At 37.7% G+C, this 18,133-nt stretch overlaps 2 protein-coding genes and 1 non-coding gene across 3 annotated transcripts; 2 read left to right on the top strand and 1 right to left on the bottom strand.

Annotated features, from left to right (window-relative positions):
* The first annotated feature begins 1,583 nt into the window (after nt 1-1,583).
* On the top strand, nt 1,584-6,195 carry LOC132033239 (glucan endo-1,3-beta-glucosidase 7-like). The gene is made up of 4 exons (XM_059423152.1): nt 1,584-1,765; nt 2,809-3,473; nt 4,653-4,979; nt 5,437-6,195. Exons 1-4 carry the CDS (start codon nt 1,699-1,701, stop codon nt 5,698-5,700), a joined length of 1,323 nt encoding a protein of 440 aa, XP_059279135.1. The 5' UTR covers nt 1,584-1,698; the 3' UTR covers nt 5,701-6,195.
* A 1,031-nt stretch (nt 6,196-7,226) lies between these two features.
* Nucleotides 7,227-7,298, top strand: TRNAE-UUC (transfer RNA glutamic acid (anticodon UUC)). Its single transcript has one exon. It is a non-coding gene; the product is annotated as a tRNA-Glu (tRNA).
* A 2,895-nt stretch (nt 7,299-10,193) lies between these two features.
* Nucleotides 10,194-17,553, bottom strand: LOC132033240 (DExH-box ATP-dependent RNA helicase DExH12-like). The gene is given in 6 exon segments (XM_059423153.1): nt 10,194-10,822; nt 10,825-12,642; nt 12,645-13,232; nt 13,235-13,592; nt 13,702-14,091; nt 14,601-17,553. Coding segments are annotated over 6 exon segments (6,414 nt in total). The 5' UTR covers nt 17,526-17,553; the 3' UTR covers nt 10,194-10,487.
* Between the last annotated feature and the right edge of the window lie 580 nt (nt 17,554-18,133).

The raw sequence follows: 18,133 nt of genomic DNA on the forward strand, positions 1-18,133 counted from the left end.
GATATCTATTCTTTAGTTTTGCATAATTGATTTATAAAAATACTAAGTTTTTTTCTTTTGTCATATAATTAATACTTATTTTAGCATGACCATTTTTAGATTATGGTCATTTCTTTTATGACTTGTTAATTAGCAATATTATTTTTACAATAACTTTGTTGAATATTTTAATACATGCATTCTCTTCTCATGCGTTATTTTATTAAGAAACACCTTAATTATATAATTGTATCTTATTAGGACTAAATAAATATTTAAAGTAAAAGTTATATGTTTTATTATACTATAAGTCGAATTTAGATTGGTTTGGTTTAATGCCGTATAAATTTTAAAACCCGACGCAATTGGTTTGGTTTGGTATTTAAAAAATCCGAACCAACCCGATTCATGTACACCCCTAGGTATGACATGTGTTTGCATATAGACTTTTAGCACTTAATCTTAGTTAATTGTAAATTGACGACATGCATTCTCTTCTCATTAAATTACTTAACTATAATAAGTATACCCGATTCGACATAAACACTCGGTGTGAATAAGTATTTAATGTTTAAAACTTAGAAACTTAGCCATGAAATGTTTGAATCTCGACTTTTTACTTTCTCTTATTGCGAGGAGATTACTTGCCAAAAAGTTATACCATCCCTTCCTTCTTAAAGTTGGTTTTGTATTTTATGCATTTGTCCTAATAATTCCTAAAGTGGAAGTTCACTTTATTATTTTGTGTAGGGTGTCTGCTGTCCACAAACACTCAATTCTAAACCTTCTCTTTATCTTTTACTTGCACTTTGAAAATAAAACAAAGTGTAGGGACATCTTGTCATGCTCCAAAGATGCAAAAGTGATTCCTTAGCATAGAAGGATAAGCTATTCAAAGCACTTAGATTTTCAAAATTCCTAAACAATTACTATATAATTAATAATCATCTTTTGCTCTTCCTCAAAAGACTAGACGAAATAATCTACTTACACTCGATATTTATATTAAATTATATTTCTTAATATGGTTAGTGACAGGATTGACGTGAGAATATGTATAAATTGACTGTAGTTACAAAATAACGGTTTAGGACTTCAAGACTAAAGTTGGTAATTGTTTATTTAAATAAGTAATTCTTCTTAATATTGCTAAATTCTCAAAAAATATTTAATAAATATGAGTAACTTAATAAACTATACTTTGTATTTATTATTTTCTTAATAGGCATGAAAAGAGTTAAAATGAGATGTAGAGATTATAATCTATGTAAAAACACATATCATGTGTTTATTGAATTTGTGTCAACACCAGGTGCGACTAAGTGTTTTTTGAGATTGAATTGTTTCACCTTTTGATACAAGGGGAATCTCTTAAGATTATTTGCAGACTCAAAAGAAAGCTTTACTCTAAAATGATATTGATTCCTCATGATTATCATTCTCACTTTATAGTGATACTTGACTCTTTTTCCACCATTTAATTAAATTATTGATTAATTCCCACAGAATTTATAACTCAATTATTGAGCTAGAACGGTTTCCTATACACATGTCTGCACGAAACTCACGTGCAATCAGTCGTGGAGTAGTAATTTCAAAACTTGTCTTTGTAACGGTAGAATTTACATTATATATATCCTCTTCAGTTTCCCTCTTTATATACCTTCATCATCTCCCTCCAAAAGCAAAAAATATTATACAAAACAATCCTCCTCTACCATGGCTAATCTACTTCAAACTTGTTTCTTCTTCATACTATGCTTTTTTCATGTTACCCTTCTCGCAGGTACGCTTTATTAACTCCTTAAAATATGCATTCTTGTCTTATCACTATCAGAAAGTCACAAATTTAGCGCTTTTCTGGTAATTTGTTAAGTTTGCTATATGATTCCTCTATGTTCATGTCGTTCTACTCAAGTTCGTGTTATTTTAATACTATACTAATTAGTACTAAATAACTTATCTTATTGGTACGTGCAGTCTAGATGAACAAATTTAATTCCCTTTATCCAAAGATTACACTGCTCAAATAAAGTATTTTTCATGCCCGTTTGTCCATGAGAATTATTCACTTTTTTCCGGATTATTTTTTTACTTTACGGTGTTTGGCCATAAAAATTTCAAATAAACTTAAAGTTATATTTGGAATTTGAAAAACAACCAAAACTTATTTTTCACTTTTTTTTTCTACTTTTTTCACTTTCAATATATTCAAACAACCAAGTATTCTTTACAAAAATTATAACCAAACACAACTCTATCTTTAACTCCAACTCTAAAATACCAAATAAAGTGAAAAATATTTGATTTTCATGGCCAAACCCCTACTTACAAAGTATTTCCCTTAGGGCTCTTTTGGCCATGAAAATTGTGAAATTTGAAAAAGGTACTAATAGTTTTTGTTTTCAAAGTGAAAAATAATTATTTGAAAATTGGAGTTGTGTTTATCCATGAATACAAATTGGATTTATTTTTGAATTTTTGTGAGTGATTTGGAGTGAAAATAACTTTTTGGTGTTTTTCAAATTCTGAAAAATTTTAGAATTCAATTTTCAACTTTCATGATCAAACGGCCACTAAGTTGTTGAATTCCGTTGACATAAGAAAATAATTTAGCGTTGTATGGCAAATAGTTCAAACATTGCTTGATGTTACATGTTCAAATTTTTGGTGTTAAGATTCTTCCATTTTTTTCCAAATCCCCCATATAACATGAATTTTTCATTTCAAGTTTGTTTACCAATATGCAAATGTTCACAAATTCCTAATATATATAGTAATATTTTTCCTTTCAAGTTTGTTTAGTACTAATTACTCTTAATATTGCAGAATCACAGTCGTTTATCGGTATAAACTATGGCCAAATTGCAGACAATCTCCCAGCACCAGAAGCAACAGCCAAATTACTACAATCCACTTCAATTGAAAAAGTCCGTTTATACGGATCCGACCCGACAATTATCAAAGCATTAGCAAATACGGGTAAAGGAATCATGATCGGAATATCCAACGGTGATATTCCGGTTATGGCATCTGACCCGAATTTCGCTAAACAATGGTTAAGTACTAATGTACTTCCATTTTATCCAGCAAGTAAAATCATCGTAATTAATGTTGGAAATGAGGTTATGATATCAAATGACCAAAATTTAATGACTAATTTATTGCCAGCTATGCAAAATTTACAGAAAGCTTTAAATGATGTTTCAATTGGCGGGAAAATTAAGGTTTCAACGGTTCATGCTATGTCTGTATTGAAACAATCGGAGCCACCAAGTTCGGGTATTTTTGACCCGAGTATTGGTGATTTGTTGAAAGGATTATTGGAGTTTAATAAAGAAACTGGTTCACCATTTGCAATTAATCCTTATCCGTTTTTCGCGTATCAGAGTGATCCTAGACCTGATACATTGGCGTTTTGTTTGTTTCAACCTAATTCGGGTCGATTTGATGCTGGTACCAACATTAAGTACACCAACATGTTCGATGCTCAGGTAAAGAATTATTATACCATGCAATTTAACTGATTATTTAGCGAGTTATTACACTATTTTCGGGTTACTTTATGTGTTTGGTATGACGGAAAACGTTTTAATTAAGTGATTTTCCTACTCATTTTCTTGTGTTTGGTACGCGAGTTGAAAATTTTCATTTTAAGAGCATTTCCATATATTCAAAGCGAAACAATATGAGGTTTTTGAATTCGGAGTGCAACTTCTAGTGGTGGGAGTAGGTGCGGTGGGAGGGGGTAGGGGGAAGGGTAGGTGCGGTGGGAGGGGGAATGGGTGGGGTAGGTTGAGGGGTAGTGCGGCGGGCGTGGCTAGTAGGTGAGGTTAGGTAGCTGAGGGTGGGTGGGGTAGGCAGGTAGGGGTGGGTAGATAGTGCGGGGGTGGGTTAGGGGATGCATTGGTATGCTTTTATTGATTTGGAAAATGTTTTTCCTCAATTTTTTAAGAAAAATATTTTCTCCAATTTTAAGGAAAACATTTTCCGCATGAAAATATTTTCCAAGATATTTAGTGCAATCAAATAATGAACAATAGGAAACATTTTCTGTCAACATAACTGCATATGCGACACTATAAAGATTGATTTTTTTCCAAAAGATAACTGAGATAAACATGCATGTTTTTTAAAGGAAAGACTTACGATTGCTTGGAATCTATGTGAACTTAGATACGAAATGATACCAATTAGTGTATCCTGAAAAATTCACTTCTTGTTTTTTTCACTTACATTAGATCGGTTATTTTATAGAAGTCTCTTTAGCTTAGTTAGTAACTTGTTAGTGTAAGAATAAGTGTTTGATTCAGATAACACAATTTTAGAGAACTCCTAATATATCTTACAGACAACTTATTTAGTATTAGAATGAAGTAGACTGTCGAATAGAATAGAATGGATATAAATTATAGTTTAGGATTGAAAAATGGTTGATTAATTGATTGACTGACTGCCTATCCTCTTAGATCTAATTTGCAGTAAAATTTACATGATGTTTGAAGATAGGAAGTTTACTTTCCAAGAATGAATGAATGAGTTTCTAAGATGAACTCAAAGTTTCGATTTCTTTTACTCTTGGAATTCAAGTCATGTCATTCATCTTTACATAAAGCGGGTATTTTGTAGCTGTTTTTGAGATTCAACAACCTAATTAAGTTGGATGTATGCAGGTGGATGCGATAAGAGCAGCGCTTAATGCAATGGGATTCACGGAAGTAGAGATTGTAGTTGCTGAAACTGGGTGGCCTTATAAGGGAGACAGCAATGAGGTTGGGCCAAGTATTGAGAATGCAAAGGCTTACAATGGCAATTTGATTGCTCACTTGAGGTCAATGGTTGGTACTCCTTTGATGCCTGGTGTATCAGTAGATACCTATCTCTTTGCCATCTATGATGAGGATCTGAAACCAGGACCAACTTCTGAGAGATCATTTGGACTTTTCAAGCCTGATTTAACCATGAGTTATGATATTGGACTTTCTAAAGCCAACAGCCAGGTAAGAAAATCACTATAAGAACTCAATTATCTCGTTTTTCAATATTCTTGTAAAATATGCATTGCGCTGGTCTGTAGGCGTGAAGTTAAATGCGGACAAGGTAGACCTGAAATCACTTGAAATGTAGTTGTCTAGAAAGACTTACAATCTCATGGAATACTATATAGACCTAGCAAAAGATACAGTACGGTGGAATAAAAAAGATCTTTATAAGCCATACCAATTAGTTATGGATTAAGTTTCATGTTAGCGCGTTATTCTAGGTCGAATGTCTTCTAGGAGTCTCTTAGTCGTCATGTCAATAGAAGATATAAAGAACTTCTAGTAGTTTTGTTTTATTTTATGTAATATTGGGAGATTATCTACCCCAGCTTGTTTTCAATTGAGGCGTAGCTGTTATAATTTCTTGTAAATTTTGTGATTATTAAGGTGTGAGATGAGTTTTTGTTTTTCGAAGGTTCCAACACCAAAAACTCCGGTGACTCCCTCGCCGGATGCATCCCCAACAACTCCAGTGACTCCCTCGCCAGATCCAGGGCCCAAAGCTCCTGTGACTCCCTCATTGGTTCCAACGCCAAACACCACGGTGACTCCCTCGTCACCAAAGACAGAGAAAAGTGTCAAGGCAGGTGTATCAGATGCTCAATTGCAAGCAAATATCAACCTGGGGATGCTTTTTTTGAGCCAAATACTGTGGTACCCCATGCTGCATATGCGATGAATCTCTTTACCAAAATTAACTAAAGAATCCTTTGAACTGTGATTTCTCACAGACAGCATCCCTCTCATCGGCAAATCCTAGTAACCTGCTCAGTTGTCTTCTGTTACTAGATTTCAAAGGTTCTATTTTTGCTTAGGTTTTGTACCGGAAAATGCAATATTTTGAAGTTATAATGGCTGCAGTTATCCCAATGGGAAGTACTTGAGAGCAGAGGCAGTTTGTAATAGTAGGATAGCTTTATTGGTGATGATGTTTTCCTCTTGTTCTTGTTATTGTGAAGTGGATGGTGTATATTTTGCGTGAATAAAATGATCACGCAAAGTACAGCTTCTATTACATGTTAAAGGAATTTGTTTGATTCCTTACCTATATGTCAAAGAAATTGTGATGTTTAGCCACCTTGTATGATTTGTTGTTTAGTGAGTTGTATGGTTTGTACCTAGTACCCTTTTGTCAACTGTTCATATATATCAAGTTGCAGTACATATTTATTGATCCTTTTCCTAATTATAACTAGTAAGACAGCTTTAGATTTTTAGGGAATACTTTCTTATTATCGTTATATTTTGAAACTTGTTGCCCCAAACCTTTTCTTGGATATCATGAAGCAAGTTTTGAAATAAATTGTTCTGCCGTTGTAGTTTTGGTTAGAGCATACAGAACAGTAATAACCTGTTCATAAGTAAGATTGAATAATCAAGTGTAGAAAGACTGAAATCAAGTGTAGAAGACTGAACCTGCTTTTATAATTTTCGAGGAGATAAAGTGCCTTACCATTTACAAGTAGTACTAAGGGTATCACCTACGGTTGTTGCTGCTCCAACTATAACTAGAGGCATCGGGTTCAAGCCCCGTGAATAGAGTAGCATTCGGTATGGAGCTCCTCATTTCCTCCACACCCCCCCCCCCCCGCCCGCTCAAGTGGGACTTCCCGGCGCAAATCCAGATTAGTCGGGTCTCAAAGTGGGTATCAGACACCGTATGAAAACCAAAAAGAAACTAAGGGCATTTACCCATCTGTAGGCTTGTTGCAATTAGATATGGCTCTGCAACTTACTCTCAGCCATTTTGATCATTTTCCCAAAGCAAGAAACGAGCAATTGTTTTAGGTCATACCTAAGTAGCTTTTAGTACTTTATTGGGAGAATAAAATAAAGTTAATTTCCTTTTCTCTCAGTTTGGTTTGCAAATTGAAAGATGTGATTTCTACTATTAACTATATAGTTCACTAATATTAGTCAAGTACTAATGTGTTAGTGGCTTTGTGCACTATAGAAATATCATAATGGAAGCATAGAAAATCTAGTGGCTAAAAAGTCACAATCTGAACTACACCATACGAGTTTGATATGAATACAATATCACTATTATACTTTGACCAATAGTAATCAACTCAAACACCAATCTTCAATGACTACTATGTTGTGCCCTCTGTGTCAACTCAAAAATATAGCAGGTGTTTGATATGGGCTGATTATGTCAAATTAAGGAATATTAAAATTAAGATAGCACCAAACGCAACAAGCTCCGTTATCGTCCAGCGGTTAGGATATCTGGCTTTCACCCAGGAGACCCGGGTTCGATTCCCGGTAACGGAATTCCCTTTTATTTGTTCCCAACAATGTGAAAAGGATTTTGTGATTTAGAAGAAAGAACCGCATTTAAGCAATTTGTAACTGGGGTTACGTTTAAGAAAGTCAATCCAGCAATATTCAAGAATAATCAACTGTAAAGCAAAAATCTCTCCCATTTTCTAATTAAAAGAAACTTGGGTCAAATTTAATTGATCTAAGCAAGAGTATTAATATACATATCTATGTATAACAAGTCTTTGCAATTCTTTCTCTATAACAAGTCTTGGACATGAGCAGTCTTCATTGTTAACTTTACTGAAAGTCTTGTCAAATTGCAATGGTCATTCTCTACAGCTGAACTGCCACCTCCTCTTTCTTTGATTGCATTCGTCGCAATCATCTTTGTATACATGGTGATTTGTTACCTTGTTCTTGATCTAATTGATCAATAGGGAGATTCTAACGATGAGATTCTAATTGATCATCCTCGAGTAGATGCATGTGCCTTGGGAATATCTGTTGAAGAGTTGCAAGAAATAAGATGTTTCTATCTCGAAGGACAAGCAAATTCGATGTATGCCATTTGTTTGGATAGTTTCTATGAACCAGAACTGTGCAGGAGTTTTCCAGCTTGTAACCATGTGTTCCATGCTCAATGTATTGATCCTTGGTTAGCCAAAAGAACAACTTATCCAACATGTCGAACGCCATTTAGACCAAAGATTTTGATTTTAAAGTAACAAGCACCATCACCGAGCTTGTGTATATTCAACATTCATACAACTTTACTTCCAGCATGTCTATTCATAAGATATATTCATCAAGATTAGGTTGAATTCCACCCTTTTAATCGTTACTGGAATGGCTGGCCTGTTTCGTTATGTAAATGAAGAGTAGACATTCTTTTCAACTATTGTAAATACTCCAAAGATATGGTTGGTTTTAATCATTTCAGTTTTCGATTCTTATAGTCATTGACACATGAATCAATGAGATTATTTGGATTATAGATCGCAAATACATTAAGAAAAGGGAGGTCTGAAGTGTCTACTGTGACAACATTACACAGGTCAACATTCAACATAGGCAAATTCAGGATGTATGTAGAGTCAGATGGCTCGAAAAATGACTGTGATCTTATTATATTAGCTATTTTCACGTATGTGTACGTTGAAGGAAATATATATGTATGAACTCACAGAACCCATCCTAAATCTGTCTCGAGTTAAACGATGAACAACTGCATTACACAGACACATAGCTAGCTACCCCAGCAAATCTTGGACTTGGATTTATCAATTCAAATACCACATATTAATTATTGATAAACCACAACTACCTCGCTCAATGACTAGCTGTGCTATGTATGTTATCGCCAACTTTTATCTCAAAATCAACATTAGAATGGATGAATAGTATCACAAAAACAGGATTCTTGTCTAAGAAAAAATTTAAAAAATTAACCACTAAACCTCCAACATCAATGGAATGTTTGCAAGCCACAGTTGATCTTGCAGCTATATATGTTTGAAAACAAAATTAAGGAAAATAGTTAAAAACAGATCATATCTCAGTTAACGCAACGTACTGAAAAAATGTTGCACTATCAACAAACAATCATGAAAGGAACTTTTCAATATATGTTTTCTTTTTTGGCTCAGTTGCAAATTCTATCAGGAAGTGCAACTATCACAGGCCTGACTGATAACACTTTTTAGCAGTGTATTCAAACTTCATATTCTTCTTGCAAAAGTCCATCTTAGGGGTTTAGCAGAGGTTCCTGCCTCTAACAGTACGAAGCAGAAGTTGCAATACTTTTTCCTAGGTTTTCGCTATTTGCAGTGCTATCAGCCAAGGACATACTTCGATCTTACATCTCCTCAAGAACAAAATTTCAGACCAGCACGAACTAATCGCTAATTGAATTAATTTCTCTTCACTTTTGACTATTTCAGAACTGAGAAAAAGAATGAGTTACAGATTCTTGCGGACGATTATACTATTTTCAGTACCTGCAGAATGAGAGAACATTCGTTTAGGCAAAGTAGCTTTATCTGACAATCTTCTCATATGTAAGAATGGTAAATAACTCTTAATTGCTTCACACAGATCAGCTCCATGCATTTTGGACTGCAAATTTTGTAATATTTTCCTCAGCCATGAGTAAAATTTACAGAACCAGAACTGCAGCCAAATGATCAATTTAGACCACTCTCTAATTAACTTTCCTTCAAATTAAAAATTAAAATAGCTACTCCCTGTTTTCATTCTAATGTATATAAAGACTTTTGACTGATTGATCAATGATTGTTGTATTCGTTAAAGGATTATCGTATCTGGGGTCACTATGTGGGGGTTTGAAGTTGATTCAAGATTCCTTTTGAGTATTTGAATTCATTAATCCGACTGATTCAGATTCGTATTCTGTAGACATAATAAAGGAAAGTACTGCAGGAGCTTTTCTAGTTTCAACACTCGAGCTATTTGGTTAATGTGGAGAAATACCATCCATCCTAGCACACTCCTAGTGCTAACTGTATCTTCATTTGGTGCAAAAAGTCATTTTTGTATATCAGTCTTGGTCATCTTTTATGATTTAATTATCACTGGTTGGTCTTCTTTCTAGCCATTGCAAATTGCAATCACAAATCTAAAAAGTTATGTCACAATAGTTAACAACAATTCAAATTATTTAAAAAGCATTTGTAAGAGTATGGTCAAAAAAATAGAAATGTCACATAAATAAAAATATAGGGAGTGACGAGCAATAGAAACTAGGAAAAGAGATAATCTAAAACCCAATCCAACTAACACGTAATTGCATACATTGCTGTTTGTTACCTACCTGCTAACGAGATTTGGGACAAAATCAGCAAGCCTTTATAATCAGTGAGAGCATATTCCAAACAGAAAGAACATCAGCATTCACCAAAATCTCAACTTCAATCTTCCTTTCTGTTACATGTGGATCAACTTTGCAATAGGGGCTTTTGGCTTGATTGATTCTGATTTAATAGGATATAAGCAAGTGATCACAAAAAATCCCAAATACCATGAAAACAACACTAGTTCATGAAACAAGTCATCCGGGACGGAATTAAAGTAAGATAAAGCATGGCACTTAGTCCAAGTGGATTGTCTATAAGAGTGTGTCGAGCAGCTAGAGCAAGCTACAGAAGAGTAAAGCTAAACCGCTCCCTTCAACTGTCATCTTCAGCCCTCTTTTACTTCAAGTGAAAAAGTATATTCCTGATCACAACCTAGATAAGAATCACACATAAAATAGAGTGTGTACATCCTCGTTCCAGCTTCTGCAGGGGCAGCAAAATCAAGCTTAATCTTTGACTTCCTTTGCAAAGTAACCCTCTTAATAGCTAATAATTGGTTGCTCTTCGTATCTCCAACAACAAGCCACCATCCTTCTTCCTTGGATTTAGGATATCTAGGCGCAAACACAGCTCCAACCTCAGTTACACCCTCAAGATCTCGCTCAAGAGTCACCTGTAAACTTACATCATCTCCTGCTCTCACATTACCGCCGTCCAGCCATCATATGTCAAATCAACGTTCGGAAATCGGTTACAGAAACGGGCAATATCCATAAGTTGTGGCTCTGACATCTGCAAGAGCTCATGCCTCTCGTTATCTTCCATCTCCACTAAATCAAACACTGTCTCTATACTCTTCCCGGGATTTACTTGGCACTTCTTAGCCAATTCCTTTGTGAAGTGTGGAAGTTGGAGAAGCATAAAGTCACGCTCCCACATTCCCTGAGTGACCATCTGGCTGACTTCCATTGCTAGAAGTGCCAGATTCAGCCATCCGTTACTGGATATTACATCAACCATTGCTTGGAGCAGCCTAATAGCAGAAAGAAGTACCTCTTGCTGGTCAGAAGCTAGATTCCCACGCACCATTTACCTGGAGAAGTGAGCTGCAGCAAGAGCATTAGCCTTGACATGAGGGTCAACATATTTGGGATTCTCAAAAGAGAAGCGCTGATGATTAATTAATCTTCTTATTAACTCCTCTTCACCGGGTCTTATCGGCAGCTGTTCATACTCCGATGCTGAAGCCAATATTTCCAGCAATCCCTTCAACTTCGTTTTGGAGGTCACAGAAGAGCTAAAACGTTCTATTGTAGTGTAACTGATATAATAATATGACGCTATCATGCTAAGATTCAGGGGCGAAAGAAATAAGTCATCTTCCACAGCAACACATTTGCTCGACTCCAAGTCACTGAGAGTATTCTCCACCAGCTCCTAGAGGTGATCCGAAAGATGCCTGTGACCAACACCCTGTAGATTGTAGTAGTTTGGATTCTGAGTGAGCCTTCTGTACATAAATATCCATGTAAGGTAATCCACAGCATCCTGCTTGTTCTGAATAACACCAGCAACCACCTCTGCATTGAAATTGTCGTGGAGATAGTGTTGCAAATGGCTCTCTACTGGGAACGCTTCGTCTAAGAACTTCTTGTAGTAGTCCTTGCGTGGTGCATGGCAGAGGATGACACACTTCCCGGAGCTATCTACAAGAGGTCGACTGGAATGACCCATCATCTGTAACAAATCACTCACTGGATAATCACTGTACGCATTTTCCGTACCATCATAGTACTGAGTTCCCATAACCACCACCACATGGGCAGAGATGGGCAGTCCCCAACACATTGTGCTGCTCATTACACATACTTAAATCTATCCAGTTTCAAACAATGTCTTCACTATATCCTGATCTGTGCCAGACAATCCTTCGTGCAAGTAGCCAACACCATACTTAAGTGTCTCTTTTAGCATGGGCTCGTTGATCCTCTCCACAAAAGGCTCTAGCTCCGTTCCGGACTGCAGCAAAAACACGGGTGTGTCTTCACTTTCCATATCTGAGTAAGTCATCAGATCCACTGCAGTGAGGCGTGCATGCTTCCTCGTGGGGACATACACTATTGCTGGTTTTCCCATCCTTACATGCTGTACTATTGCTGTGTACGTGGGCTTTGTCATGGCTTGCATCCTAGCCTCAAAGTTAGCAATATCAACACCCTGAATATGTATTTCCAGCGGCACAGGCCTTACATCTGGAGGAAAGTTGAAAAGACCATGAGCCGTAGCCCCAATCCATTCCCCCAAATCCTTGGCATTAGCCAGAGAAGTCGACAACGCAACAACTTGAATCTTGTTCTCGACCTGGCTTGAGATATATCGCATCCGAGAGACAATCACCTCCAACACAGGACCGCCTTGGCCACCAATCAGGTGCAGTTCATCAACGATAAAAAGACTTACTTGCTGAACATGTTTTCGCTGTTTCCAGCGATGAGATAAAGCGTCCCATTTCTCAGGCGTGCTTACAATTAACTGACCATTCCAAGAGAATCTCCGAATTTCTTCTTCCAATCACTGTACCGCTCCTTAGCAAGGGCTTCAAGGGGAGCTATATACACTGCACGTAAGATACCAGGACTTTTCTGATGATTCCTCAATATGGCAAATTCAGCACAAATGGTCTTCCCACTACCAGTTGGAGCTGCAACCAAAACGTCGTCATCTGAGTTGTACAAGACTGTAAAAACCTGAGTCTGAACTGGATTGAAATGCTTAAACTCTTGATAAAGTGCTTCATAAGCTGGATTCCTCAACGCAGTAACTGGCAGAGGTTGCAAGTCTAGTAACTCTGTGGGAGGAGGATACTTCTCTGGTAAAATCATGTGCCTGAAACAAATTGGTAAAACAGTTTGGGACCCTGTGTCTATGTCTCGGACACAACACGAATGAAAGTATTGAGGAGGCAATGGTTCATAAATTGGGACTGTGAAGTTCAAAGTATAGTCCTCATTAATGTACTGCTTCTTAAGCATGAAGTATTCATGATGAAGAATATAGATCCCATCATTATCTTCCACAATAATCCAGAAAGGTTCTACATAACCATGGACCTTGTCCTCCCACTGGAATCTGGTGTAATAGTCAATTCTACCCTCAGAACCGAGCGGGTAATTGGCTGAACATGTGCTGCAAGGTTGAGCTTTGCAAACTGATGAATGAACTTGTGAAGTGTTCTTCCCATCTTTGGGAAACGGATAAGTTCCCCCAACTCTTGTGATGAAAGATCATAATACCGATCCCAAGCCAAATCTTTCTTCTCCAATTTCACTAAGATTTCATTTGGGATGCCGTTGAATTGGCGAAGCGGTGTCTGCATACTCCACATCCTCTTACTTATCATCTTGCACCATTTCAAAGACTTCTCAGCTAATAGAGCCCATCCTCTTTTCAGAACTATCTCAAAAAGCGCTTGCATCAGACGTGCAACACTCTGCAAAGAAAATCACAAAATTAAAAATAGATGGACTCGAGTTACACTGTCGTCTGCACCAAAGAAACAAAGAAGCAACCAAAAAATGTTCATGATGTGACAAACAAACCTGAGTTACATAAATCATATCCGATGACAAAGACAACCCTTCAAGCTTCAGCTGTGAAATATATGCCTGCAGTAGAACATTGATCTTGGCACTAGGCTCCTCAAGACTCTCTTTGACTGGAATGGGAACACGATCCAAAAGCTTTGCCAATTCCATTTTCTCATCTTGCCTTACCGTTACATATTTGAACTCCTCACTGAGAGAGAAGAGCCTACACAGCTCAATATCACCCATTGTCGGCTTCAAGTGCTCATTGAATGTGGAAATCGTCCCATGAGTTATATAGTAATAGCTAACAATGCGACCCAAGTCAGTCACCTGGAAATATCCATTTTTTCTGTCATACTTAACCAGGTTGTTTTGGTCCAGTAATGTAGCTGCAGAATAAACCTGCAAAATAAGTATGCCATTCAAGACACTAGAAACTTTTAATTCTCTATGGCCCAACATGAAAAAAAATAGCAATTTTAAAGCTACACATACTTATCTGGAAAAAGAAAAGCCACACAGTAAAACAGACAATAATATAATGACAGAAAAAATTTGTATATCCATTAACTGTTAGTACTATGAACTATTACTATAACGTCTAAAGAGGTCTGTCAAAGTAACGTTCAGCCTCCGCTCTCCTTCAGTGAAGTTCTGTATTAATTTGCACCACGTGCACATAATGGGTTTTAGCTCACATTATATCTCCAACAAGGACAGATAGAGGCTTAATGATCTAGACAGTCCTAACAGACCGCAAAATTAAAACCACTATATGCCATGTTCATGTGCAGCTGTCTCCGCACACAGACATTACCTGTTCCTCAACATTTATGACAACTCAAGATTTTAAACACACATAGTATGAGCAAACAATTTCAACAACAGCTAGTAGAATATAAGATTCTTACCAAGTCTGCACGCCTTTCCTCCAGAGTATAGTCACTTTTGAGAGCATCAGCAGCAAGACCATAAAGAGTGGGATTTCGCACCATCCGAACATAGAGGTAAGTATAGAGGAGCCACTTGCATGCCTCTTTGGCATTCTGCACCGTCCCAAGGACAATCTCTGCGTTCAACTGATCAGCCAACTTAGATATAAACCGACTTTCAATAGGAAGCTGCTGATTCATCAAAGAAAGATAGTATCTCATCTCACTGTGTCCAGTTATGATGATTCCTTCGCCATAAGCGTCATACTGAGGCCTTCCAGCACGGCCAAGCATCTGCATGACATCAAGGGGACTGAGTTCAGTCCAGGCTCCTTTTTCAGGGTTGTATATCTGGGTGCCTTTTATAATGACAGTATGTGCAGGTAAATTGACACCCCAAGCTAAGGTTGCTGTTGAAACCAAAACTTGTACATGGCCATCAGCAAAAAGTTCCTCCACAAGTTGACGATCGGTCCTAACCAAGCCCGCATGATGAATTGCGAAACCATAAGGTAAAAGATTTTTGAGATCATTGCTCTTAACAAGCTCTGTTTGAGAGTGAAGAATTTCCCGAGCTAAACTATCCTCCTTCAAAAACTTACTGAGTGTGTCATTAGCAAGTGCAGAATCTCGTATTGCGCAAGCTGTTTTAGTGGTGTCCTTCCTGGAATGTACAAAAATAAGCACTTGATGCTTTCCCGCCACACTGATTACCTTCTCATAGCAAACATCATTCATCAGTTCGAATCTCTGCAACGGCTTCTTAACAGTGATTCCAATATACCGTTGAGCCAATGGGACAGGTCTGTAACTATTATCAAAATAGAAGAGGCCCTTCTTCAGATCAACTCTCAAAAACACAGCCACATCCTCATAATTTGGGAAAGTTGCTGATAATCCAACTAGCCGGATATGATCTTTCGTGGTCTCAATCTGTCTAATAGTTGTTGCAATTATACTTACCAAAACAGGACCTCTGTCGTCATGCAGAAGATGTATCTCATCAATGATAAGAAGTTTAACAAGTTGTGTATAGGTGCGAGCACCTGACTTTCGGGTTATGATATCCCATTTCTCCGGGGTTGTCAAAATAATATGAGTTTCTTCAATCTGCTGACGAGTTAGTGTTTGATCTCCACTCAATTCTTTCATACTGACACCACAGTGTTCCAAACGCCTAGAGAGATTGCCAACTACTTCAGCGACTAGGGCTTTCATGGGCGCTACATAGACAATCTTATAATTGTTATGGTTGAAAGATCCATCTTCGTTACAGTGCAATCCGATTTGTTGAAGTATAGTGAGCATAGCTACATTAGTCTTTCCAGCTCTAGTGGGAGCACACAGTAAAATATTTTCAGGGGAAAATAGGGCAGTTTCATATACTTTGCTCTGCACCCTGTTCAATTGGGCCATCCCACTGAAAGCTGGCTGTGCCCACTCTGGAAGGGAAGAGATCTTAACAAGTTCTTCGCCGGGAGATAATGGCTTAGGCGTCAGTCTTGGCACATGAACTTCCTCGTAACCCTTCATATGAGACCTATAAGATATCACCGGAAGCTGACGTGTTTTATTTTCGATGAATAAGCCACCCTGATGGAAGGCAAGGCTGTCAAGATCGAGCAACTGACGCTGACCCATCAACCAACCATTATCAAGATCCCTATCAGCATGTCCCTTCCTTTTCACGTCACCATCTACTCCAGTCTCGTCTTTAAGCAGCCTAGCTTCTTCCCTAATGCTTTTCTCCAAATTGCTTTGTCTCTCTTTTGCAGTTGCCCTAGTAGCATGCAACTGTTCTAATATTGCAGCATGGTCTGGCCCTAAACCCATCATTTCTTCTTCAATTTTCCTCCTCTTTTCTAGGTCTTCAGCCCTTGCAAGACGAGTACACCACACTACCTTCAGCCGGTTTCGCAAAAGATACTTTATGAGACTGAACTTCTCAAATTGCAGATGCACCAGCAGCTTGGTTTCCACTTCATGGTCATCACCTTGAGCGAGTATTTTAAGAACCTCCTCAGCAAGTATTTGACTCTGTTGTGGATCGATCTGCTGCTCATAAGCTTGAGAAATCTTTCTTTGAAGCCAATAAGCATCTATATCCTGAACATTCAAGGCCATTCCCTCCTCAAGTTCCTGTGTCTCAACATCATCAATGCCACCGCCCATATACATAGTGCCAGCACCATTAGCTTCCAGCACATCGTCATCCTCCTCTTCATCCTCCGGCACCACATCAAGGTCACTTTCATCATCTTCGTCTTCATTCTCCTCAAACTCAACTGCTACACCAACATCATCATCGAGAGCTTCATCACCATCGACTACAACATCACCATCACCTTGATGATAGTCAGTGATGAGTTTTCCAATCGAGACCAACTGCTTAGATACGTGGATGGATATGGGATTCAACAACTTCTCGATTTTCTTTTTCTTGTCGGGGTTGTTGAAGTAATCATTCTTTAGCACAGCCAAAATCTCATCCGCTGCCTCACACACAATGTTGAGGGGCTGTCCACCTAATTGTTGCTAAATCATACTGAGCATTGCCTCATAAGCAGCCCTAGTTTCCTTAGTTTTTGGCTGGTAAACACCCCCTTCCTCTGTCGAAGTAAGGACACTTTCTTCATGAATTCGTCTCCTCTTCTTGCACGGCCTATTGGGGTCATAGTCAACTTGCTTCTTCTTCTTCCTAACCCTCTCAGGTCTACCTTTAAAAACACGATCACCAAACGATCTAGGATCGATTTTTCCAAACAAAGACTCGGGTTCACCAGAGGGTTCATGTGTGTCTCGTGGGCCACGAGAATCACTTGTTAGAACAAGACTGGCATTGGCACGATTATCATACTGTTTGAAACGTGCATGTGCCTCTGCACCACCACCACCGTCTGACATCTTCAATCAATCAGAAATCTAAAAGTACCTAAAAATCACAACAACAAACAAACAAAACGGTCTCATTTAGAATACTCAAAGAAACAAACCATTAAAAAAAAAAAAAAAAAGCATCCCGCGTTAATGGGGTCCGAGGAAGGGTTGGAGTGTGACGTAGACAACCTCCAATGGCTCGAACCCGTAACCTAGGTCACACGAATATAGAGGCACCCCTTCGAAGAAACAAAATAAGAGCCAACAAATTGTGGGCAAAATCTTGGAATTGTATAAAAAAAAAAAAAAAAGCACTACAAAGCAACTCAAGTCTAGGTTTAGATGACTAAATCAAAATAAGACCTACAAAAGTATGAACATACGAGTAACTCGAAATTGCAATGTCCTGTGTAGTCCGAAGCAGGAATCCTTTGTGCATGGGAGTTTAATGTTCACAACCTGAGGCTTTAACAAGTGTGCCCTATATATTTTTTTCGGAGAAGGCATACAATGTATAGTAACGTAAGAATGACTAACATATAAAGGTGGCGGGGTTGAATTTGAGCGGGTAAAAATGGATTGGATTAATAAATGGGCGGCCCAAAAGTTATTTGGGCTAAAGTTAGGTCAAAACT

The sequence above is a fragment of the Lycium ferocissimum genome, chromosome 10 (assembly GCF_029784015.1).
Source record: "Lycium ferocissimum isolate CSIRO_LF1 chromosome 10, AGI_CSIRO_Lferr_CH_V1, whole genome shotgun sequence".
Taxonomy (NCBI): Eukaryota; Viridiplantae; Streptophyta; class Magnoliopsida; order Solanales; family Solanaceae; genus Lycium; species Lycium ferocissimum.

Excerpts from the sequence above, each read along its gene's own strand:
- LOC132033239 (XM_059423152.1), top strand. The coding sequence starts at position 1,699 with ATGGCTAATCTACTTCAAACTTGTTTCTTCTTCATACTATGCTTTTTT. Across the intron at positions 1,766-2,808 it reads TCATGTTACCCTTCTCGCAG|AATCACAGTCGTTTATCGGT; the intron begins GTACGCTTTATT and ends TTAATATTGCAG. Across the intron at positions 3,474-4,652 it reads CCAACATGTTCGATGCTCAG|GTGGATGCGATAAGAGCAGC; the intron begins GTAAAGAATTAT and ends GGATGTATGCAG.